The sequence below is a fragment of the Parasteatoda tepidariorum genome, chromosome 6, assembly GCF_982258835.1.
Source record: "Parasteatoda tepidariorum strain Cologne lab strain chromosome 6, Ptep-v5.0, whole genome shotgun sequence".
NCBI lineage: Eukaryota > Metazoa > Arthropoda > Arachnida > Araneae > Theridiidae > Parasteatoda > Parasteatoda tepidariorum.
Genome location: NC_141760.1, coordinates 66607983 through 66634855, shown reverse-complemented (window position 1 = coordinate 66634855; position 26873 = coordinate 66607983). Strand labels below are relative to the sequence as shown.

At 29.7% G+C, this 26873-nt stretch overlaps 1 protein-coding gene across 1 annotated transcript in view; it reads left to right on the top strand.

Annotated features, from left to right (window-relative positions):
• The window catches only part of LOC107448444 (carbonic anhydrase 2), a 151026-nt gene that overhangs the window by 102937 nt on the left and 21216 nt on the right, over positions 1 to 26873 (top strand). The window contains exons 2-3 of the mRNA XM_016063627.4: positions 5785 to 5856; positions 23147 to 23314. Of these exons, the coding sequence (XP_015919113.2) occupies positions 5785 to 5856; positions 23147 to 23314 (240 nt within the window). The remainder of the gene's footprint in view (positions 1 to 5784; positions 5857 to 23146; positions 23315 to 26873) is intronic.

Here is a 26873-nt window from a genome sequence, read left to right as displayed (position 1 = left end):
AAAATGTTCTAGTAATAATACCAGAATATAAGATATTTAAACCTCTCATTTTTTTAAAAAAATTATAGTCCAAATTACCACACATTTTAGTAACAAATACAATATTGATAAGTAAATTTAACTGAATAAACGAAACACACTTTAAAGTATCAGATAAATTTACCGAATTCTACCACATTTCCCGAATTTCAACACAAATTATAAAACAATATTTAATTATTAATTTTACCAAAATCATTACCAAAACGCTCCGGTTAAAATTACGTGCTTTTTGGTGTTTCCATAGAGCCAGAAGCTCATTAAATTTTACCATAGTCAAGTAGTTTTGACCTTCCTTTTTTTTTCAGTGTATAAAGCAATCGAAATTTAGATGGATAATATTACGCAATGATATGGTTCAACTTTGTACCTTTTTACTGCTGCAGTTGTTTTAATTTGATCGATATTAGTACCATCCGAAATTTCGTACAGATTATGTTTGCCTTTTTTTTATCTTCGTTATATTTCTTCTTTACATCTTTTAAAAACGTGAACTATTTTAAAATCACGCCTATGAATTGCAAAAACCAGACGCCTTGAACTGCCTGACAATTCAAATTCAAGAACCGTGTAATTATGCTTTGTAATTTTTTGATAATATAACGCTTTTCCTTCTTTTTTAATTATAGTATTTACAAATGTTTCCAACATTTTTGAATTGCTTCTGTTACTTTTATGCTTGATTTAACTATATTTACCATTGTTTATGTATAAACACTTTTTTATTACAATAATAATAATAAACGTCAAAATGACTTGAGGTAATGACTTATGACTGACAACTTATCAACAATCAATTTTCTTGAAAACAAATGAATCATATAATGGTAGTTGTTACAACATCATGAAGAACACTTCAAGACTACATTTTGTTTAGATACAAATACTTTCATTCCTTTTGGAATGAAATAAAATCTAATTTATTTCGTGCCAACGCTGCTATTCTTGACTTATTTTCAGTTCTATTTCTCAAGTGCATAGAAAACTATGCAGTCTCTGGCCAAATTATTAGACGCACTATAAGATTCTGTGTAAAATCTTAAATATCAGTTGAAACTATACAGCTTTATTGCTTTTATGTGACTGAAACCGATTTGCACTTGTTTACGTTCGTCTATCAATTGGATAAATTAGACGATTTATTATATAAGCATCTATATTATATAAAACGCTAATACGTACGTATGTATCAATAAAACCGATGATATTTCTTTTCTCGCATTGGCAACAGTTTTCATATTTAATTGTAAACGTTTTGTACAAATCTCTAAACTTTTTTTCGTATTTATCCACATAATCAAGAAGTTATGAACTCATTACATAAACACATTAACATTTGTCTTCGATTCTCACCGAATTCTAACTGTTTGCAATTTCAAATTAATATTGAAATGTACAGGTTTAGAATTTTCCGCAGTGAAAAGTTTTCGGAACTTCAGTATTCAAAAAAGTATACAAAAGCTAGGCTTTAAGAACGTATCCAATGAGCGAGCAAATCGAGCATCGGATTGCAATCCGAAATGAACTGCGGAAGCAGTTCCGGGAGTTGGCGAGCGCCAGCGAGCAGGGTGCGAAGCCTCCTTGTAGAATATTTATTATATCAGATATTATATTAGTATATTATAATAATTAGACCAAATTATTATGAGCACTGTAGTCTTTTATTAATGACATGTTTTGCACGAGTTTACATGCAATACTTTTAAAGTTAAACACGCATGTAATGGGTTTTTATTCAGGGGATTTTTATGTACTTCCTTTTTGTATTTATTTTTAACGTATTGCATTACAATGTTCACAAATTGATACAAAAAACTAAACAAATGCAAACCAGTTTCAGCGGCGTGATAACCATAAAGGTGTTTAGTGTCACCTAATAATTAAGATTTTACATAGAATCTTAAAATGCGTCTAATAAAAAAAAAAACAAATATAACTTTATTGAGAACAAAAACACATAAATACAAAGAATATATATTCGTCGTCAAGAGGAAAATCTTGTCCAGGCGACAAAGAAAAGTAATACAATAAATTTAAAACAGAAAAAAAAAAGGGGGGGTATTACAATCATAAATTATTTTGCTCATCATAAGACGTCATATGTTGTTGAACACTGTAATAATAGAAAACAAAAAAAATGCATAAAACTATATATATAAAATAAATAAATAAATAAATAAATAAATAAAAAATAGCAAAGGTAACATAAGAAATTCATTTGGATTGGCACAAGACTGGTATAAAAAATCAAATGCTTCCTTTAAAGTGAAAAATAGAGATCTAAATCGTCAATGTTCATCACAAATTGAAATAAAGCACGCTTAAAAGAAGAATATATTTTGATGTTTTGCAACTGAAATGGTAATTTATTATATAATTTAGGTGCTAAGTAAAAAAACTGTTTTCGTGAAATTTCTTTTGTAAAGAGGGGAATCTCATACATTTCAGTTGGTCTCCTTTCAGACACATTAGTTTTTAATTTGCATATTAATTTATTGTATATTAATTTGGCAACTGTATATTATTTTTACCTTGAATTAGAAGTAAATATGTCAAACATTAATCTTATTTTATTAGGAAATAAGATGCTTTATTAGATTTATTAGAAATAGTATTTTATTAGAAATATATGCTTTACTTTTCCATTAATTTAAGATAAGAGCTAAAATTCAGTTAAATAAAGACTTCCTGCATTCAGGTTTTATGATTCATATTGAAAGTAAAGCACCCACCAACTCTCAAAAAGGTCATCACTTTTTTACTGGTAGCTGTATTGACATAAGGTTGGGTTCCAAACTAAAGCTTTAGTCAAAGTCAAGTTCAAATGCATAGTTTCATGTTATTCACCTTCTTTTTGGTAGCTGCGTCATAAAATGCATTTAAATATCAGAATCGATATTTTCACCCTAATAACCATTATTAAATCATTTTCCCGTGACATAATTACATACAATAAAATAGCTATTATTTATTTATGCTAAACATTATTTTATATTCATTGCTAACAATAACTAATATTTATTAATTTGTTACTAATATTAATTAGTAAATTTCATTAACTACTTATAATTAATTTATAATAATTTAATTTAGTATTATTGTTTTTGAATTATAGTTTATAAATTATTATTTATAAATTGAGCATTACTGTTCATTAATTAGTTATAAACAAATTATATTTATAGCAAAATTATTATAACTTAAATTTATTGTCATTTCTTTAAAAATATATTTATTAACAACATTTATGTAATATTATTCTTATTATTTACAAATTCTCACTAAAACAGCTATGAAGGTATTTAAAAAAAATAGTAAACTAACTTAAATAACTTTAAAAAAATTCGTAAACAAATTTTCTATACAATACTTCGCATAAGATTTTAAAAGTCACGAGCAGTTAACAGAAAAAGAAATCATTATACAATCTGGTAAGGATGGTATTTAGCAGTTACTTAAAAGTAGTAAATAGTTAAACATTTTATCTATACAATTAAATAATAGTGAAAGATTTTTTATTTGTAAGTATTTACAACAAGTATATGTAACAGAGATATTTAAAAATGTTAAAAAAAAAAATTTTTTTAGTTAGAAGGAAAAAAAGGATGGTATTTTTTAAACTATTTCTTACAAATCAATCATAAGTAAGAGTTTCTCCTCCTTGAAGCAGCCGAATACAAATATTCATAATTGTGTTGCAGTCATTTATTGCTTTTTTTTAGATAAATAACTTTATAAATCAAAATCAAAATTTATTCAATTAAACAATATTAAAATATTTTATTCCATTCATACATACTTTGTTTCCCTTATTTAGTATTCGATTCAGTTAGGATAAAATTTAAACCTAAATATTTTGTTCTATTACCATTACAATTCATTCCCCAAATCTGTTTCCGAAATTTTGATTTAATTTTTAGTTACCATAAGAACTCGTCATTTACTCGTTGTTTGCCCGTTACTCGTTTTTTACTCATTGCTCGTTTATTTTTCTCCAAAAAAATTAATTTAGCACTAGAATATTTCAAATATTTCTTTGCAATTTTTAAAAAATTACATCGTAATTATTATTTCTATTACATGTGTTGACTGAACATAGCATGACTTATTTGCCGTTTAATCATTGTAAGGAAATAACTCAATATTTTTATCATGAAATGTTGCGTAATAAGGTAATTCCATATTTACTTTATAGTATTATAATAAAACACCACATTTAGATTCAATTCTTTGATTTATTTGAAAAAAGATTGCCACGATTATTACTTTACAATTTAATAAAAATAAAAATAAATGACAAAAAAATTTTATTCTAATTAGTATAATGGTTCAAAGATAACTTTAACAAATGTGTTCTAAATTTATCTATAATCAAAATAGAATAGTGTGAAAAAAAACTTTAAGAGAAAACTAAATTTACAGGTAAGCAACTTTTATTAATTTTATGTTGGTGGTAGTAAAAAATTATTGGTTCTTTTTTGTCAATTTAGAATCCAATCTATAAATTTTTCTATTCAATAACAATGCACCGAGAACGGTGGGAAACGGTTTTAAACTATTTTCTTTTCCGAGTTATATTGAGATATTCATTAAATTTTCCACATCAGAATTTATTCTTGCGTAATATTATAATGTACACTGACGAGAATATACAAGAGTGAAATTAGGTTCTTTAGTATTATCCCGACGACCTGCCAACTCTCGCCGATACCTATGGCGCTAGTTTTTAGGTTTGGCACTAGTTTTTACAAAATAATTTCGCATCCCTTTACATTGCACAGCCATTGCTTATCAGTTTTGATATACAACGCCATATCGTGGCCATTAATGCACATTTTCTTAGAAGAAATAATTCCATACTCTTGAAAATATGCCACTGCACACTCTTCGGTGCTAGGCAAATCCGAAATTCGAATCATTTTGCAGCGGAGTGAAAAAAAACAGTATATTTCAACAAGCTAAAGAAAACTAACTCGCGTATTCAAGGTCGCATGATGTTGACTATAGTTTGTCTAACGTAAGAACTCCCCTTGACATTCGTCTGGAACCGTGGCGGTGACTTTGGAAACGAGGTATAACTATTTCAAGTGAGGGTGTCGGGTCATTGCTTAGGACAGGTTTTGTGTCGGGGCAGCGAGAAAAATGGAATCTTTTTCTTCCGTCTACTGTGCTAGCCCTAAATTACCCTCCCTGAAATGCTCTATTCTTGTTTCCATAGCAGCAGACGGCCTCAGACTTTGTAGTGGGGGGATTTCTGACCGTAGACAAACTGTAGATACGTCACGGTTACTGGCGCAGAAGTTACCTTTTGGCGATAATATCGGGTTTGGATAAAATGGTTGACGGAATAATCCCAAAGTGTCTCATTCCTCTTAGGGATTATTCCGGCCACCTGCCAACACTCGCCAAATCCCGTGGTAATCGTAAATCCCTTCTCAAACAGATAAATTGAGACAATACAGGATGACAAGATTAACAAGGGGGCAAGAAAATACATAATTTTTAGTAGTAGAAATGAAATCCTACAGTAGTAAAAGGGCAATCAGAAACATTTCAAAAATGAAAATATTAGATTTTTAGATCTACAGGATGACATGCAGAAGATTATAAGAGATAAGATTAAATGAGATGATTTTAAGAATATTCGTAAATTGAAGAATTGTAAAATATGTTGAAAGTTGTTTAAGTGTGCTTTTATTACGTAAACGTACATTATTACTTGAACATTTAAAATTCTTATTTTAGGAGCTGGTTTACATGAACTCGTAAAGCGAGGAGCTGATGATGACCATAAATGGGGGTATGAAGATAACAATGGTAAGTTTATATTTGCTATCTAAATTTATTTTAAGTCAAAACTCCTTCATTAAATATATGCTGAAAATGTTATTCTAAGCAGAAATTGTTGGGAACAGTATATTTTTAATTACATGGAGAAAGATATGTCACTTGCATTTTTGTTTGGGAAGCACTAAAGAAAAGAAAAAGAAATTTTAGTTGAGATAAGATATAATTTAACTTTTTTTTTTTCAATTCTGTCAAATTTGAAGAATATGTATTCAAAATAATTACTAAATATTTTTTTGTAAATATATCCTAACATACAGTTCCTTAACAAATTATTCGACGCACTATAGATATCGACGAATATATCGACGCACTATAGATTCTATGTAAAATCTTAATTATCAGGGGATACTATACAGCTTTACTGTTTTTACGCTACTGAAACCGATTTGCACTTGTTCGCGTTCGTGTATCAATTTGTTAAATTAAACGATATATAATATAAATTCAACGATTGGGTAAATTGGACAATATATTACATAAATATAGAATATTTATTATATCAGGTATTATCTATATATATATTTCTCTTACACGGAGACAAAAAAAAGCCTCATTACAACTCCCCGAATGGCAACGCTAGAAATTCGACCAATGAATGCCGCTAAAAATGTCACATGCCAAATCTAGCTGAGGTGGATCAACATATACCGCTTTTAAAAATGGAAACTGAAATTTAAATTTATTTTAATGACTTAGTATTTACTAAAAAGATGTAATTTTTAAAAAAAAAAATTGTTATATGGATTTGAATGATTGTTTTGAATTCTTGGAATTTTTTGCATTTGCAATGTTCCTAAGTTAGTAGCGAGCAAAGCGAGCTTGGTTTGCGAATCAAACCATATGAGATTGCGTACCAATTTTCGGGGGTTGGCGAGCGTTAGCGAGCAGGGGGCGCAGCCCACTAGTATTAGTATAATATAATAATTAGACCAAATTATATTATATATGCATTACTTTTATTATATATTATATATGCATTATTATATATGCATTACTTTTATATTTAAGCATACCTGCAACGGGTCTTTATTCAAGAGATTTTGTATATACTTTCCACTTGTATTTATTTTTAACGTATCGCATTACAATGTAAACCAATTGATACACGAATGTAAACAAGTGCAAACCGGTTTCAGTGGCGAAAAACAATAAAGCTGTGTAGTATCACCTGATAATTAAGATTTTACATAGAATCTTACAGTGCGTCGAATAATTTGGACAGGGATTGTATATACTAAGATCGAATTCATTCATTGTGACTTATGAAATGATTCATCATGTCATGGAACAGTTTAACATGGGTTCGAGAACCATTTTAGCATTACCGAAAAACTAATCTCAGTTTAATCAAATGAGAAAGGGGCGAAATTTTCAATCAACAAAATTATTCAAATATATACCGGTAGTAAGTACAACTGACACTGATTAGGTTTCAATTCCTAATGCAGTTTTTATGCATTGCTTTGTTTTAAGTTGTTAGTATTAACTACAAACTAGAAACTTTCTCCAGTCATCGCAGTTCCTTGTCAGTTTGAAAATACAGTTAAAAAAACAAATCTCCTTGTGCGAATTAGGAAACATTATTTTGAATGATCTCCACACAGTAAAACTAATAATGGTTTTAAATTAGCATTGATAGTGAAAGAATACCCATAGAAACTATTTGCTTTGCAACTTATGATTTTTGTTGTTGTAAGCAATGCACTATTCAAATCATAATTCCAACATCAAAAATATGTTATCCATACTTCATTGTTTTCAGAGTATCTAGACCTCTGTAGTAACTATAAATGGCCACTTTTTCCACTTGTCGCCATATTTTTAAAATAGAATTGTGTCACCTCTTAATTCATATTGTCACGTAGAATGAATATGAATCTGTCCAGAAAGTTGAAGAGATTTATTGAAAACCTTCAAACGTACAAGGAACAAAGTAACTTGAAACACCTGGTCTTTTATAGGAATAAATAACGGAACGGGAAATGATAAATTAGAACATTCTAGAAACTTCTAGAAGATACAGAAATAGTAAATTAAAGCTTATGTTACATCTATAGGGTTTTTCATTTTCTTCGAGTTCTGAAGATCGAACTCGGTGCCTTGTCCCTCCGGGACGACAATATAACATAGTGATAGCAATCATGGTGACTATTTTGCTCGGTGTGGTGAAAGTACTTTAAAATTATGGGAGCTTGTAGGTTTGGCTAGTTTGATCGTCGCGACAGCCATACTGTAATCGACACATGAAAGAAACTGAAAATTTAATTTTAACTAAAGTGAATCTGACTTTATTTGGAAAGTAAAAGAAGTTTTTATGGAAGTAGATACTCAGATAGCAAGATTGTAAAATCATTACATTAAAACACACTATTTGATTAATAAATTTAGAGGAATTGAAGCGACATTTTAAAAAAAAAGCTTTTAAGCTTTGTTCTTTTGTTTCTTTTAATTGCTTAAAATATAAAGTTGATTTGAAGGCGAGCCATAATGTATGTTCCTTGGGGCAGGCAGCGATGTACTGTGCGTCAAAAAAAAAAGCAGACAGACCCTGAATAACTTTTGATTTAATAATTGGATCCTCACGTTCAAGGACTCATTCTTAATGGTTCGAAGAGGTAACCTCAAATATGCAAACTAATTTGAGCAAACGATATTTTAAGTCACGGAATTAAACCCCAAAACACACTTTCTCTGAATAAACATACCTTTTTTTCAACGGATTTAGATTTCTGATTCCAAAAATATAGGGGACAGCCGCAATCTGGGAAATGTGGTGTCAATAGTTTGGTTAAGAGAATGTATCTCGAGAACTTTTCACGCGAGTAGAAAAAATTTTGTACACTTTCATAAAATTCGTTATCTAAAGATAATTCCATTAGAAAAATAAGTATTAGTAAATAGTTAGTATTTTTTATTATTTTATTAAGTAATAGTCGAAAAAATTTAAATTTGAAGGTACGAAATTTTTTACATCATGTAAATGTAATTATGTAATTTTACATGGAAAAATACAAAATTTGAGCGAAATCAGTGGAACAATTCCTGAGAAATCGAAATTTAAAGAAGTCGAGAAGTAAAGAATTTCTCATGAATTATTCAACTGATTTTGCTCAAATTTTGTATTTTGCCCTGTGAAATGACGTATTTCTCATATTTTAAAATGACGTAAATTATGTACCCTAAAACACAAAAATATTAAATATCTATTAAATGTTATTTTTTGTGCGGTATTATCTTTGGATAAACGAATTTCATAGCTGTGTGCAAAACTTTTTCGCTTAAGAAGTTCACGAGATATGGTGAAACACACAAAAAGTAAAATTAACATTAAGAGGTCCAAACTTTGGGTCTCTCTCCTGACCAAACTTGTGATACCATCTTTCGCAGATTGTGGCCATCCTCTATATTTTTGGGATCTGAAATCTATTGAAAAAAGATATGTTTATTCAGAGAAGGTACGTTTTTGTGTGTGAATTCGCAATTTAAAATATCGTCTTCACCTTATTAATTTGCATATTTGTGGTTATCCTCTCGAACCATTAAGAATGAGTCCTAGAATGTGAAGATTCCTGGCGCACTGTACATCTCTTAGTTGTCAGGAAAATAAATATCGAAAACTTAACTTTTTCTTCCAGACCGATAACAGCTTCCTGCAGTTGCTATATTTTCCATTACTGATGTTTTTAAACGCTTAAATTTAACTGGAACCTTCTTTCTCTAAGATTTTCAATTATATTCTCTCTCATGTTTTTTTCTAAATTATAAATTTATACTCAAAAATATTAGCAATTAATAGTATATTTAGATACCTTTATCTGATGAGAAATTACTCAGAATTAAACGTTATACTCCTCACAGTTCCTTCCAGACTCATTAATGTTACAATTCTCGTTGGGCATGATGAGGCATCATACTCGTGGCATGCATAAATCAGGCTTATTCAAATCTGCTTCACGCTTCTACCTTTTCCAGTAGCTATTTACATTAGCCACATACGCTTTAACTGCTTCGATAATAAGAACACATTCATAATGCATTAAGTGTTGCTTTTGTTTTCAACACTTTTTATTATAGTTAGATATTTTTCCAACTTTTTTCAACTTTATTTTTAATACTACTGCTTTAAAATTACTTTATTATTCATGACTTCAAATTTGAAGGAAGGAGATCCGCAAATAGTCAAAGTTTGTGTTTGAAAAAATTGTCTTAAAGTTATAAATTGAAATTCATGTAAATAAGAAAGCTACTGCACTTTTTGTATCTTTGCATGCATGCATAAAATAAACTTTCTTAAATTTTTAATCGGAATTTTTCGAAATAAAATTTTTCTTCTCTTTTGCGTGAAAACTTCTAAATTTTGCAACTGACTGAGGTAAAAATAAAATAGCATTTATTTTATTAATTCAGTTTTTTTTTCTCCTGCAATATTTTTTTCATTGTACATAGCTTTTGTTGATTTTAATTTTGTCATTCAGTTCTTCAAAAATTCCTAACAGAACAAAAACAACATTCAAGTAAAAGATGCTTGAAAACCTTATTTTATTTAGTTGATAACTGAAAAAACTATGGTGTTCTTTTTTACTTTTTGAGAGAGAGAAAGGTAGAGGTCAATTAATTAGAAAATCTTATTACGCATCGATGAAAAACATTCTGTTTTACAAGAGTCTCAACTTAGAAGTACCTTAAGAACGATGGCCACATGTCAAAATTAGTTATAGTAACAATCAAGCCTCGAAAAAACTCTGAAATTTTACCCGTCCCCAAGGACTGCTTGTCCAACAATGTACCCGTCCTCCTTTGAAACTAACCCGTCGCTTCTAAATAAATAAAAAATATAATTTTCTCTCATTTATTACAAGCATTTATATAAATTGCACAATGAATTAGTAGTTACTAGGATTACAAGTACCAGGATTGCATTATACAGTAATAAAAGAAATACTAGGTTACTAATAGTAAAACCTAGTATTTCTATTATGAAATAATTTATTTCTTTGATGAAATAATTTAAATAACAAAGGTTAAGTTATCTGTCAATTATCATGTCAATTTATCTGATGGTACTGCTTTTTTTAAATGAATCAAATATGATGTTTGCCAGTTCTACAATCAAGCCAAGGATTTATAGAGGTTTCTGCACAGAAATCTGAAAGAGGTTTTCCATTTAGGGAGATGTTCATAAATCCGTTTAACGCTTCTTGTTTAAGACCAGTAAGTAATGTGTTTTTATGTAAGTTTACTGCTGAAAAGCCCATTTCAACCGCTGCAGGACTCCCAGACAGAGAAAACACCAATTCCACCATGCGCAGTATGTTGCTGTATTTCGAGATTAGGGGGTCATTTTAGAAGTGAGGCGCTAGACTCTTGTAAGATAACAAAAATTGAAAATGTATCACGAACATTAACGGAAAAATGGCCGTCCGCGCGGACGCTGGATTCGAGAAATTTGTTGTCCGCGGAGAATTTTTGACCGCCGAGGACGGGCGGTTTTTCGAGCCCTGGTAACAATGCTTATTTCATACATTTCTGTGACCACCATTAAATATTATTTAGTTAAAAAAAAAACATGCATATTCGGCCCGTATCCAAATTAGACACCTAAATGCTCAAGTTACATCTTAAAAAAGGAAATTCCTTTTTGCGTTAAAGTGAGTTTAATACGAATATTAAATTTTCATAAGATTCGCGAGAGCTTTGTTAAAATTTGCATAATCATAGCAGTCATGAGGCTATTGTGAATACGTCTACGCTAGCCTCTTGGGGGCATTTGTTTGATTAAGTTTATCATCGGTTAATTGAAGAAAAAAAGCGAATCAAAAGTGCTTACTTAACTATGTAAGAAATCATATTCATTCATGACATAATGTATCATATTACAAACAATGATTACAAATAGTCTGAAGTTGCAATTATAAAATGAATTAAGAATTTATTCATCTAGCTTAAAAACCTTGTTTTTTAGTTTGCAACTTTATAATCCCTATTTTTTTCGTGCTGTAGTAGCACTTTCTTTACGTTGCACAAGAGCTGCTCAGATTGGACATTGCCAACAGTCTGGGAAACATCCCTGAAGATTATCTGTATACATGCCATCACAATTTTGATTCTTGGTAGAGGGGATGACTCCCCCGCTTTTGTAGTCCCACCCACAAAATTGAGCACTTTTCGTTTGAACATAAAACGAAGGCTAATTTGTCATGCAACTGGAGATGAAAACGTAACATAGTTTCCACAAACTGCGAAAATTTACTGAGAAGGTGGTATATATACAATGGTTATCATAAATTATGGAAAAAATTATAGAAATAGCGATAACTCTCCCAAAAATAAGACAATCCCGATACAATTTGAATATGTTGTCAAATAAGAGTTTTTAATTAAAACTGCGATATATAAATTAGCGTGATATATAAATTAGTCAGTATAAATTACTGCAATGGAAGGACGTCATCTGCAATGAGAATAAAATTGCACATTTGATCGCAAGCCGGCAAATTTCACTGTGTTTCTAAACTTAGAAGTTCGAGATAGTCAATTTGTAGCAATAACCTCCACCCATCAATTCTCTGAAGAACTGAGATAGTGATCTATTGGAAGACTAAAGGCAGGACAAAGTCAAATACAGAAGCTGTCAAATGGCTCAATGTGAGTCCTTCTGTGGTTCAGAGACTCTGGTTTCATTTTCCAACCACAGGTTCGTCATTCAGAAGGTTCCTCCAAAGATGGCTAAATGTTGATGACCGATATTTATCATTTTGTGCACGAAGGAATAGAACCACGAGTCAGTTCAAATCCTCTCTTAGTGCAGCAACCGGAAAATTGATGTCAACGTCTTCTATGCGTAGAAAGCTTCACGAACGTGGTACGTAAGCTAGGCGACTAGCCATTTGCGGGCCAATTTCGTCATGCCATAGAAGGGAACATTTGAGGTGAATGTAGAAACATGTCCACCGGACCAATGGAGGGTTGCTCTCTCCACATATGAGTTCAGATTTAGCCTCCAAAAAGATAGTAGGCGTTGTTTGACTTGGAGAAAACCTGGAACCCGATTTCATCCATTAAACATTCGTGAAAAAGATGCATAGAAAGGAGGTAGAACATGCGTGTGGGTGGTATCTCTTCGGGTGAACGCACAGACCTGCATGTCTTTCCACGTGGAACCGTGAACGCTCACAAGTATAGAGATGACATTCTTGATGTTCATGATGCCTACCCTTATGCAGTGCTCCGCGCAGGGCTCGTATCGTGGATGGTTGTCTTCAGCAGCAAACAATTCAGCTCGTGAAGTGGCCTGTCAAGCATATTTAGGTTGCTTTAGAAAAATGCCAAGCGGTTCTCAATCCTCCTCCTCGGACCCTTTCCACGCTTTCATTTTTCAAGAAAAATAGCTCACACTTCCAACTGAACTGGTAGACCGCATAATTGAAAGTATCACACATCGCTGTATGGCACTGTATTGCTGCCAGAGGTGATGTGAAGATACTTTTTCGATTCCAAACTGATACGACTGATTTATTTATTTCATACATATGCTAACTTCTGTATCACCATAATTGTCTGGTTAACAACTTTATACATTATTATGTGCACTATAATGTAATGTGTATGTATATATATATATATATATATATATATATATATATATATATATATATATATATATATATATATATATATATATATATATATATATATATATATATATATATATATATATATATATGTAACATAAAAAGCCTTTTATTAATCTTTTTATGTTAGTTTCTTTGCTATAAAACAACTCCTACTTTATTACTAATTAATTATTCTATTTGAAATACTTTCTCACACTTTTAAAAGCCACATCCTGTTTCTAAATCTATTTTTAGCCAAAGTATGCATACATTTAAATAAAGATCTTTTTTCCCTTTTAAGCCGTGGGAATCACTCGAGCAAGTTCATTAACCAATTGTAAGTTCTGAGATTTCCCTCTTTTCCCTAAATAGAGACATTTTAGGATTTTTTGCAAGATTTTCCCTACCAGAAAGACTGTTTTCTGATGGAGTAAACATCACTTCTTCGCTCTCACTCAACTAAGAATGTTCAAATAAAAGTTACTCTGATTTAATTAAAATCCTGTGTCTGTTTTCCTGCTCGGTCCGACTGCATCATTTTACAAGCCGAGCAGGATTATAAGAACTGATGAAACGGGCGCAGGATAATATAAAATGCTTCTTCAAAATATAATTCAAAAGTGAAAATAAAAATACAATTGGCTGAATCATAAAATTGCTGCTGAACTGACATTGTTCGTGAAACACATATTATTCTTTTGAAACATGACTAAGGAAATTTGATGCCAAAAATAATTAAAAGAAGATTTTTGGGACTTCTCTTTCAAGTATCCATTGGAGTGGTCTCAACTGTATTTTAACAGTGCCTGACGTCTTCGTTTCCGTTATAACCATTACAGAAATGGATCTCAACGCTGCCTGATTTGATTCTCACCCACTTGAATGCTAGAAGCACTTTCTCTTTTGACGGAATCCCATTTGTGTATACCAACTTGATGGAAATGTCATCATATAAAATAATAATAAAAAGAAAATGATTTTACGATAGGTTTGTGCAACGCGATGCGTCGTCAGAGGTCAGATAGTCTGTCAGCTGATATGTTCAAAAACGAAACCTTGAATGGTTTTCAACACCCGTTAACAAAATCCTCAACTGTTGGTGCTATGTGTTCAGTGTGAGAACTTTAGTGGATCGTGCTTAGTGATGAAAACTTGTGAACAAAAATAGATGAATGCTATGAAAATCTTCTTTGGGGGGATTAATATTTTACACATTTTATATCAATTATACTTACTTGACAAATCGTGCTCTCATATTTTTGATGATTGATATTAATGATGAAATTTTTAATTGATTTTTAATGGTGAAATTTTTAAACGTGAATGCTTTCTAATCATTCACGCTCATATCTCGAAATTAAAACAAACAAATTTATGGCTATTTATATTTTGATAATATTTCAATTTATTGATATTATTATTCAATGGTTTACCATATTATTTGTTTAAATTAAATAATATTAAAATTTAGTATTACCATCATATTTTTTTTCTCACTTTTGATTCAGTATGATTATAATTTTAATTATTTAAGGAATCACTCTTTTTATTGCATTATATATCACAGTGTATATTATATTAATTGTAGAAGAGAAATTTAAATTTTTATTTTATTATGGTGTTTAAAAAAGCAAAAGATGTGCTATTCATATACTTAAGTTTTTTTTTTCCCCTTCTAAATGTTATATTTAATTATTGAAATTTGATTATTATTTGAATGCCCTTACGGAGTGGCAAAAACTACAATTTTAACATGGATGAAAACGCTAAAAGCAATACAGATAATTCTGAAACAGAATTGAGTGATAATTTACAAAAATTAAGTATGGATCAAAGTGTACAGGATAAACCAGACATACTAGTCTTTGAGCCTGACATTGGTGTTTAATTCACATCCTGGCTCAAACATTTTGAAAAACAAACTCTAGATGCTAAATGTAATGACGAATGGAAAATTAGAAATTTTCAAAAATTCATTAAAGGTTCAGCTTTGAAATTGTATATTAATAACTGTCTTAATTGTAATTCATATCAAGAAATAGTTGAAATTTTTAGAGAGCATTATTTTTCACCTCCCTTTGGCTTTAATGATTTTCAAAATTTAAAATTTTCTGGCCAAGCTAAAGACCTAAATTCATATTTTACCGAAAAGGTAGAGTTGGGTCGAAAAATAAATTTAAGTAATGATCACATAATTGAGGGTCTATCTATTGGTTTGCCCCACCAAATCAAAACACTTTTGGCTTTAAAAGAACCTAACACCCCAATTGAATGGCTCACTATTGTTTCAAAAATAATTCATGATGTACCTACGGTTTTACCCCAAACTGAAACTAAACAAAAATTACCAGAATACAAATTTAATGGGTATAGACCACAAAATCAAGGCTGGGCACCAAGACGGCCATTCTTTAACAACTCAAGTAATCCAAATTATAATCCTCGACAAAATCAAAATTTTTCCCGGCCTAGTCAAAGTTATAACCAACAATCCCAATTTAGACCTAGAATTCAAAATGAAAAGTTTCAAAGAAATAATCAACAAACTAGTCATTTCGCCCAGGCTTCCCAGGAGTTGCCGCCTAAGCCATGTAAATACTGTGATAAGCTTGGTATAACCAATGCTTATCATTGGGGCCAAAATTGTATAAACAAACCTAATTCTTTTATGGCTGAGAATCAAACCCAGCATAAACAAGAAAGTAAACAACCACAAAATTGACAATTAATAGTATCCGGATACATACAAAATAAAAATGAAAACTATGAAAGTGACAAATACCCGATTTTGACAAATAAAACTATCCTGTTAAATATTGATACAGGTAGTACTTTAAATATCATCCCAACTAAACTTTTTGAAAAACTAAATGTCCGAAAAGAAAGAAAGAACTTTGTTAATGTAAAACAAACAAAAGGTATTTTGCAACTTAACCACACTTGTACTTTAAATTTAAAAATTGGAAATATAGCTAGGTCAGTGGAATTTTACATTTTAAATACTGATCTACCTTATGCCATATTGGGTTTAAAGGAATGTAGTGGGTTTAAATTTGTGATAGATTGTGTTGAACGAGTTGTAATGCAAAATCAGAGAAAACTGATCACTTTTTCGGATTATAAAAGCAACTTGTCTTTACACATTTCTCCTGAAATCCAGGTTAATGATTGCAACAAAAATATCAATAAAGAAAATAAAGCTAAGAATAAAAATAAGGAAAGTAGAAATAAAAGAAACAATGTTAAATCAATTAAAAATAAACAAAGTGAAATGATTATGGAAAATAAAATTTTGGATATGAAAGTAAACAAAAATAAAAATGTAAACAAAGAGAATTTAAAGAAGAATAAAATAAAAAATAGACTTAAAAATAAAGATTTAAATAGCAAAACTGAAAATAATCTTGAGTTTTCAAATGTTCTTGAGACTAAACGTGATAATGGTGCGCAACATTGTCAAAATCATGTTGACGGAATTATGCAAATTCAAGATGATGAAAAAAGTTTCCAACTTCAGGAAATTTTAGAAAATTTTTCAGATATATTTGCTAAAGATAAATATGATGTAGGGACAATAAGAATTGAACCTCAAAGGGTAAGATTAACATCAGACTTACCAGTATCCTTACGAGCATACAAAACTTCACCAAAACAACAAGAGGAAATAGATAAACAAATTGAAGAATTGTTAAAGCATAATATAATTAAAGAAAGCTCTTCTCCCTATTCGGCTCCAGTAACTTTAGTTTATAAAAAAGATGAAAATAAAAAAAGTAGATTGTGTATAGACTTTAGAAAATTAAATCAAATTACTAAATCAGATGCAGAACCGTTGCCTCTTATAGAAACACTTATAGATAAATTAGAGAACAGTGTTTATTTTAGTAGACTTGATATGGTAAGTGGTTATTGGCAAATTCCAATCAACCATGAGGACACTGAAAAACTTGCTTTTGTCACCAATAGTGGGTTATATGAATGGTTAAGATTGCCATTTGGGTGGAAGAACGCCCCTAGTATTTTTCAAAGAACAATACGTAGAATACTCACTAAACATAAAGTTTCATTTGCAGCTAATTATTTTGATGATATCATAATTTATTCTAATAATTTTGAAGAACATTTAAATCATCTAAAGGAAATTTTTGAAATATGTAGATTTGAAAATTTAAAATTAAAAGCTTCTAAATGTTCTTTTTTGCAAACTAAAATTCAATTTTTGGGTTACGAAATATGCAATGGTATAGTAACTCCTGATAACAACAACATTGAAGCAATTAAAAACTTGAAACCTCCAACTAATGTTAAGTCTCTTCAACGATTTTTAGGTTCAATAAATGTGTATAACAAATTTATAAACAATTATGCTAAAATTAGAGCACCTTTAAATAATCTCTTAAAGAAAAATACAACCTGGTGTTGGACTCCCAAATGTCAAGAAGCATTCGAAATTTTAAAGAATGCTTTAGTTTGTAAACCAATTTTGAAAATATTTAACCCTAAATTACCATGTCATATTTTTGTTGATGCAAGTCAAAGTGGTGTTGGAGCAATTTTGAAACAGCCAGATGTTTCAGGTGTCTTACATCCAATAGCATTCCATTCTCGTTCTCTTAGAGACTATGAGAAAAATTATGCAATCACAGAACTGGAATGTCTTGCTATTGTTGATGCATTAAACAAATTTTATCACTATTTATTTGGAAATAAATTTACCATACATACAGATCATGCGGCTTTAGTTTGGTTAAAAAATGTTAAAAATCTGAAAGGTAGATTGTTCCGCTGGTCTTTACTATTGAGTATGTATGATTATGATATAAAATACACAAAAGGCACCTTAAACTTTGAAGCTGACATGTTATCCCGAGATATTCCTGACAATATTGAACACAATAGTAATGTTAATTTAAATAATGTAAGCCATTTTTCACATCTTTTGCAATTAGATGAAATTCGCGAAGCCCAACAAAATGATAATTTAACTGGGAATTTTATTAAAATAGATAATGTTTTGTGTATACGTAAAAAGGGTTTTACCAAAATTGTTGTTCCATTTTCTTTAAGGCATAAATTACTTGAAATTACTCATAAAAAATTTGGCCATCCGGGAATTCAAAAAACTATTAATTTACTTACTCCTGTTTACTATTGGGAAAATATTACTTTGGATATTACAAGTTTTAACAAACACTGTCATACTTGTCAAATTAATAAAAAACCTAGACAGAAAAGATTTGGGTTACTTCAGGAAATGCCCCCAGTTGACAAACCTTTTGAAATAATTGCAATCGATAGTGTAGGTGGTTTTAATTATTATAATTCTACCAAAAAATATTTAACTTTAGTAATTGATCATCACACTCGATATATGTGGTCTTTTGCTTCGAAATCAATAACTACGGAAACCTATGAAAATTTTTTGCACCAAATTTTTCAAATTCAACCCCCTAAAAGTATTTTGAGTGATAGAAATGCCGCGTTTACTTCTTCCCATTTTAAAAAATTCCTCAAACATAGCAAAATCAAACAATTGTTAACTACAGCCCATAGACCCGAAACTAATGGAAAAGTTGAACGTTTAGGACAAACCATTGTAACACGTTTAAAATGCAAAATTAATGATTCTTCTAAAAAAGTGCCTTGGCCTAAATTATTAAAAGAAGTAACTGAAGAATATAATTTAACTCCACATTCAGTAACTAAATTCCCACCAGCTTATTTAATGTTTGGCACTCTCCCATTTAATCATCCTTTATCTGAAGAAATTTTTCCACCAATAGAAGAAGCAAGGAAAATTGCAGTTGAAAGAACTAAACAATATCATGAAAAAAATAAAAGTTATTATGTAAAATAAAAGTTATTCACTCATATTGAATTTTCCCCAAATGATACTGTAATGTATGAAGATTTTAAATACCCCAATACTAGGAAACTTACCCCCACTTTTTCCGGTCCATATATAATTCTTGAAAAAATTTCTGATGTTAATTATAAAATAAATAAAAAGAATATTCATAATAAAGAAAATACAGAAATAGTTCATATATCAAAATTGCGAAGGTACCACCCACCTGACAAACTTAAATTATGTCACGAATAAAAAACATGTAATTATTTAAATGGAATTGACTATATTTTATATTAAATTTAATGATTTTTCATTGTTAAAATAAATTAAAAACACCGAATATGACAACATTACACATGGTTCAATGAACATGTGGTCCCCTTTTTTCTGGAAGATCCGACCTTTCAAATTTTCTTCTTCAAGTTCAATGTTTACCCAATCTAAAAGGATATGGGGCGATGGTAGTTTCTCTCTGTGGTGAAAACCAAAAAAATTTAAACTTAAGCATCTATTGAAACTAGGATCTTCCAGCACATCATTGTTGAGACTAGGGACTGTTTTCCTCCATTTGGGGAATACAGCCCCTAATCCAGCAAAAATTTTCCCTTAACAACACTGAAATCCTAAATTTCAGATTAAAGACCATTGTGTCAAATTTTTTTTACATTTTATATTGAAATTTTTTTTGATAAAAAGTGTCAATTTGTATTTTTATATCTCATATCACTTGCATTTTCATATTTTTTTTTATCTTTCATGTTGTTGAATGTGAATATTTACATCTTTTAGAAAATTTTTATAGATTTTCTTGTCTTAAGTGAAAAGTTTATTTTAATTGTATTAGTATGAATAATAACTTTATTTACTGTGATTATCAAGAAAGACTGAAAAAACTTAATCACAAAAAATTATTGAAAATGGAGATCTAACACTTCATTTTGATAGTAGTGTGTGTTTTTTTTTTATGATTCATGTTACTTTATATCTTGTTGATATTACAAATATTATTATTATTTTTTTATTTTAATTGTGTCATCATAGGGAAAGTTTTGCAAAGGGATAATTTAAAAAAATTTTAGATATTAGTCAAAATTTTTCGGCGAGGGGGGATGTAACATAAAAAGCCTTTTATTAATCTTTTTATGTTAGTTTCTTTGCTATAAAACAACTCCTACTTTATTACTAATTAATTATTCTATTTGAAATACTTTCTCACACTTTTAAAAGCCACATCCTGTTTCTAAATCTATTTTTAGCCAAAGTATGCATACATTTAAATAAAGATCTTTTTTCCCTTTTAAGCCGTGGGAATCACTCGAGCAAGTTCATTAACCAATTGTAAGTTCTGAGATTTCCCTCTTTTCCCTAAATAGAGACATTTTAGGATTTTTTGCAAGATTTTCCCTACCAGAAAGACTGTTTGCTGATGGAGTAAACATCACTTCTTCGCTCTCACTCAACTAAGAATGTTCAAATAAAAGTTACTCTGATTTAATTAAAATCCTGTGTCTGTTTTCCTGCTCGGTCCGACTGCATCATTTTACTATATATATATATATAACTCTTCCCAAAAAATCGAATGCCAAGGGATGAAACAGTCAAAGGTATATTTTAAAATAAAAATGCAATACATTAGTAAATACACCAATGGATTCATGATTGTTTCCCTAAGGGCAGAAATTTTTCATGCTCGAAAATATGTCAATTTTTATTTGACAAAATAATTTTATCGAAAATGAATGAAATTGAAATTCACTTGATCTGATGAGTTAGAATAGCTTAAATAAATCGTAGCAATAAATTTAGCTACATTCCATGCTCACACAAAAATGCTGATTTACAATATTTTGCATGCCCCCTATCAGAATGTTCAGAAAATTGCTATCGTTTATTCAACCTGAGCAGCTCTTTAAGAACTACTATTTTCCCTACTTTATATCTGGTGAAGGGAAAAAGCAATAAAGAAAGCTATTTGTAGAGAAGGTAATGATGGTGAATATGAGGAAATTAATGGAAAAGAAAGAAATGCAATTGATTGCAAGAATTTAGCTTTTGATGGCAGTGCAACAGGATATTACACTTAAGGCATTCTTCGCTTTTATTTAAATTTCGAATAGAATGAAAGATTGATTCTTAATTTGTTAATAAAGTTTATTTTATGCTAAATCTCCAACCAACTTTTAATGTATACACACACTTACCTATATTATATATATATATATATATTTAAAAAGCTTCAATTAATCTTTTTATGTTGTTTTTTTCTGTAAATCCTTTCCTTAATTTATTATTATAATCAAAACACTTTCACACTTTTAAATTCACATCCTGTCCTTAAATCTATTTTTGGTTCAAGCATGCATTAATTAAAAGTAAGACATTTTTCCCTTTTCTCTTTGTGGGAATCGCGTGACCTATTTAATAAACCAATTAGAATTACTAAGATTTCCCTTTTTCCCTAGATCGAAGCATTTTACGGATTTTCCTTGCAAGATTTTCCCTAACATTTAGGCTGGAGCACGATGAAATTGCGGCTCCTTTTCTCTCTGGTCATTCATTTGAAAATGATTAAATAAATTTAAGTTGCTTAATTTTGAAATCCTGTGCCTGCTTTTCTGCTCGGCCGACTGCCTTCTTTACATATATATATTTAAAGTTGGTTGGAGATTGAGCATAAAATAAGCAAGTAAAACTTGATTAACAAATCATTCCTTCTAAAACCTTTTAAGAATTATTTACACGCAAAGGTCGAAAAGGTGATATCCCTTAAAATAAATTACACTTCTAAAATTGGTTCAAATTTCAAAAAATGTTTAAAAAAAAGAAAAAATTATTGGCAGTGTATAAATGTATAAAATTTGTAAAGATGTATCGAAGCATAGAAACATAAGTTGACCTCAAAGTTTGTACGCCATAAAAAGTTGCTAAAATCTGCTTTTATCGTGAGAAAATTATAGTTTTTATTTTTAAATGTTCATCGGGTAAAACGAGGAGAAATTAAGAGATTCTAAAGATAATATAAAGAATGAAAATCCAAATTTTTCAAATTGCTTAGATGTGCATTGAAAAACAATACAATTTCCGTGTAAAAAATGTTTCCGTGTACTATGTTGTAGAAATTTCAGAAATCTCTGAAGTACTTACCTGGAAACAATACTAAGAAACAGTTAAGTGTATAATAAAAAAAGAATCATTTCAGAACATTTAAGCTTAGTTCTATATTGTCTAAAATATCTTCAAATTTTTTGCTTCCCAACTAGTGTAACTGAAGTAGCTGCCAGACTACATAAAAATTTTTCTTTCTCCCATGTTTGGATGAAGCGCTTCTAAAAAAAATAAAATTCAAACAAATGCGTTAGCAAGAATCTACTCCCGTATTCTAAAAGCAAATATGGACTTAATAATATCCATTTATAACTTATAAATATTTACTAGTATGGTTTCATTAGCGCTGAAACGCTAATAAAACCATTAGCATGGTTTTATTAATAATTTATAAAGCCCCAGCTATTTATCGGGAAACTTAAAATCAATTTATCAATCATAATTGGTTTCTAGATTTAAAGTTTCATTTTATCCTCGCAAATTTTACTTCATTTTCATCATCACTCTTTATAAGTATGTTGCACGGACGTATTTTTTTTTTAACATTAATTAAATTTTTATGAAGTGATATGTTTTTATTGATCACGCATTTTCATTTTAATTTTTGGAAATACTCATTTTCATTCATTTATATTTGTACTCCAAAACTGTGGACTTATTTTACTATTTAACTTTTTAATCGTTTTAGGACCAAAGTCTTGGCCGAAACACTTCAAAGAATGTGGGGGCGTGAGACAGTCTCCAATAAATATTAATACATCTACAGTAGACCTAAATGATGATTTAAACGAATTCGAATTTGATAATTTCGAAGACAATTTTGAGGATGCAGAAATTACAAACAATGGACATACAAGTAAGTACATTCAATATCAAATTTAAGTAACTCACACAATAACAATTCATAATCTTTCAAATACTTACATTAATTTTGCTGTGAAATTCTGCACTGCGAAAAAAGTATGGTCAAAATTACCAGAATACGATAAAATTTGCCCTGTTTCTGGCTCTATGGGAACAGCAAAAAGCATGGTAATTTTTACTAAAGAGCTTTGGTAGTGACTTTTGATAAAATTAACAATAAAATATGATTTTAAGGTATGTCATGAAATTTGATGATTTTTTTCCTGATACCTAGTTGCACTGCATATATACCCTTATTTGGTTAAATTAACTTTTCAGTTCTGTATTTTTTACTAAATGTGAGGTAATAAGAATCAAAATTTTGAAAACCAGAATTTCCGGTGAACTGCTATCATATGAACCGGAAACAATACCAAATAAATGGTTTGAAAACCGTATGTAATTGTTGTTGTTCTTTTCAAAAGAATTATGGGTTTTTTTTAAAACCAAAAATGTCTTTACCATACTGTACGGTAATTTTACTAGAATTTATCTCTCTGTGTTACTGTTAATTGTAAATTTAAATGGAAATTAATACAAACTGTTAGGATAAAATTATTAATTATGTACAATTAGAACAATTCTATTAGTTTTGCAGCAAGAATTCTGAAAATACCGTTTATCTATGAAAACAACATTAGAGCAACCAGAAGAAACCGTGTTATTTGAGAACTACATATAAATTTCATAAAAATAGAAGTTTTTTGAAAATCTGAAAGCTTGAATATTTATTTTTCAAGTGAGAACAATTAAAAAAAAGTAATAAATTATTTCACTTCCAAGAAATCTAACGTTTTTGTACTAAAATCATAGCCAATTTCTTTCTCGAATTGACTTGCAATTTATTTAGAAAAATGGCAAATTTGCTTCGAAACATTGCACTCTCATATTAAATCTCACTGCTTAACTAATTAGTTAAAATTAATTATAATCAAGAAAGGCATTTAGAGTTTTTTTAATGCTAGCATAATCATAATTTTTAAAAGCTGTATTTGAACGTTCAGATAGATAGGCAAGCAATATATTATTTTGAACATTCCATGTCAGGAAGTAATTAAAAACAAAAACAAAATTGTCGTGCTTGGCATGGCATTTTAAAAACCTTCCTTCTGTTAGAACCAATTGTGACAAATATTGTTGAATTTGAACACCCCTTGCCTGTTGGCCTCTTGTCTGCCTAACCAATATATACAGTTTTCTTTTTGAGGATACCTTGAGTTTTCCGAGGGATAAAACGTTTTAAAGCATTTTCTTAAAAAGAAAACTGAGACTGTTGTTCAAAATATAAATTTCATATGCAAGGTGTTCCATAAAGACCCCTCTTAATATATATTTCAGAAGCCTTTTAGATAATAAAGAACAAAAACTACGCACATAAGGAGCGCCACAAATAAATATTTAAGTGAGAAATAACTGAAAACGGTTTCTAAACTATGACAGATTATTATGATGTGAAATAAAAGCAAACAAGGGATTAAAATCATCTCAAAATCATCCATTTCATTGAAGGATAAAGCTTAAAGGCGGCTTCTTACAAAAAGTAAGCGTATTCCAGTCTTTCTGGAAAAAGGAACTTGTTTTTGATTATAACAACCTCGCTCTTCTTGACCTTAATAAAGATGGGTCATAGTTTAGAAACGTGTTTCATTATTATTATTATTACTTCAATTTATTCATATTATTATCATTTCTTTTATTTATTTTTATTATTATTTATCGTCACTTTTCATTATTATTTATTTTAAAAAGTAAATACTAGTTATTTTCTCTCATATTACGCAAAGTTCTCTCCTGGACTTTTTATAAAAAAATTCCAAACATAATAATTGAGGGTGTCCATGACAGAGCACCCTGTGTAAATCCAGCATCACTTGACGCCCTTGTTCAATATTTTGCACCTTATACACATATTTTCAAATATTTTTTGGGAAGAAAATTTGATAACCCTTATGAATAATGGAATTCATAAATTAGTAATAGGTTGAAGGTTGAAAATCAAAATACTTTCCTTCCCCAATGTTTCCTTCCTCTCTTTATTCTTTCAAATTCTACTGGAAAAAGAAGAAAAAAATATATACTCTCGTATTCTGAAAATCCGATCACGCAACGGAACAATATATGATTTCAAATTCCTTAGTAAGACAGGTGTGAAATATTGTTCGAAAGACAGATGACAAAAAAAGATCTTGGAGGTATTTTTTCGATTGTCTACACCACATAAAAAGGAAAATAATGAATTTTAAAATGGAAACATTTTAAAACCCGATAGAAAAAGTTATGAATAAATTTTTCAGCATCAATTGAATTGTTTGAGACAGATAAAAATATCTAACTTTTCCACTTCTTAGTTATTCATACGGGAGGGGGATGGACAAGACTTCTGATAATTCCGGAACAGCTTATCAGGATCACATCATGATGAAAAAGGACACGCAAAACTAGTGTTCCTACGTTTTATACCAACACAGATTTGAGGTAACAAGGCACACTTCGTACATTCCTTGTAACCTTACGCATTAAGGAAAATCATTTACTGCTTCCTAATATGGAAGTGAAAGAGGGAAAGATTCTAAAAATAACTCTTCCTTTGAAATATAAATCTATTTATATTTCAATGGTATGTTTTCAGCCTTGAATTCCAAAAATAGAATCTCTCTACGCTTATTCTTTAACAAAGACATTTTATGAAAACGAAAGAGTTTTAATTCTTTTATTAATACAAAAGTATTTAATTTTTGTATTACACCCCCCCCCCAAAAAAAAAAATTTTGGTAAGCCGAAATAAAAAAAATGTAGAATACTTTAAATTTAAAATTTTTAGGTTGGTACGACTGTTCCTTTTTCCCTACTACAAACAACATTTTTTCAATTATGTGAAGAAGAAAAAAAACAATTTTTTACAATGACAGAAATATGAAAAATGTGGTTATGCAAATTATCTGTTTAGTCAACTAAACAGAAAGAAAAATGAAACATGTTTATAAACTATTGTACTAAAATTTTCTAAAACATTTTTTCACACAAAAATATACAAAACTTTTATACAAACGAACTGGACAACAAGTGTCATTTATTAAGAATTTAAGATTCTGTGTGGTTAATAGGGGTTATTTACTTTATGAAAATCTGTATTCCCCGTTAAAATGGAGGAAAACAGAATTTCATGAAGCAGAGGGAAAATGAGAGATCCAGTTTGGACAATATAAGAATAGTTTATAAAAATTTTTCTCACCTTATTGAGAAAAAAAAAGGTTCAACTTACATCGCCCTCACATCAAAATGATGTAAAGGTAAACATTTCCACACGTGATTCGGATCTCTCAAAAATATAAGGTTTGCTTCTTCCATTGAAGAAAGTAAAAAAAATTTCTTTTCCTTTTGACTCTATTCATGATTTAATTTCAACGTTTGTGGGTTATGATATTTCCTAAGCTTTGATACATGTACTTTTTCAAAATTTTGTTTACTTAAATTTCTTTTTGTTTTTGTAATCAGTTTCTTGGTCATTCTTT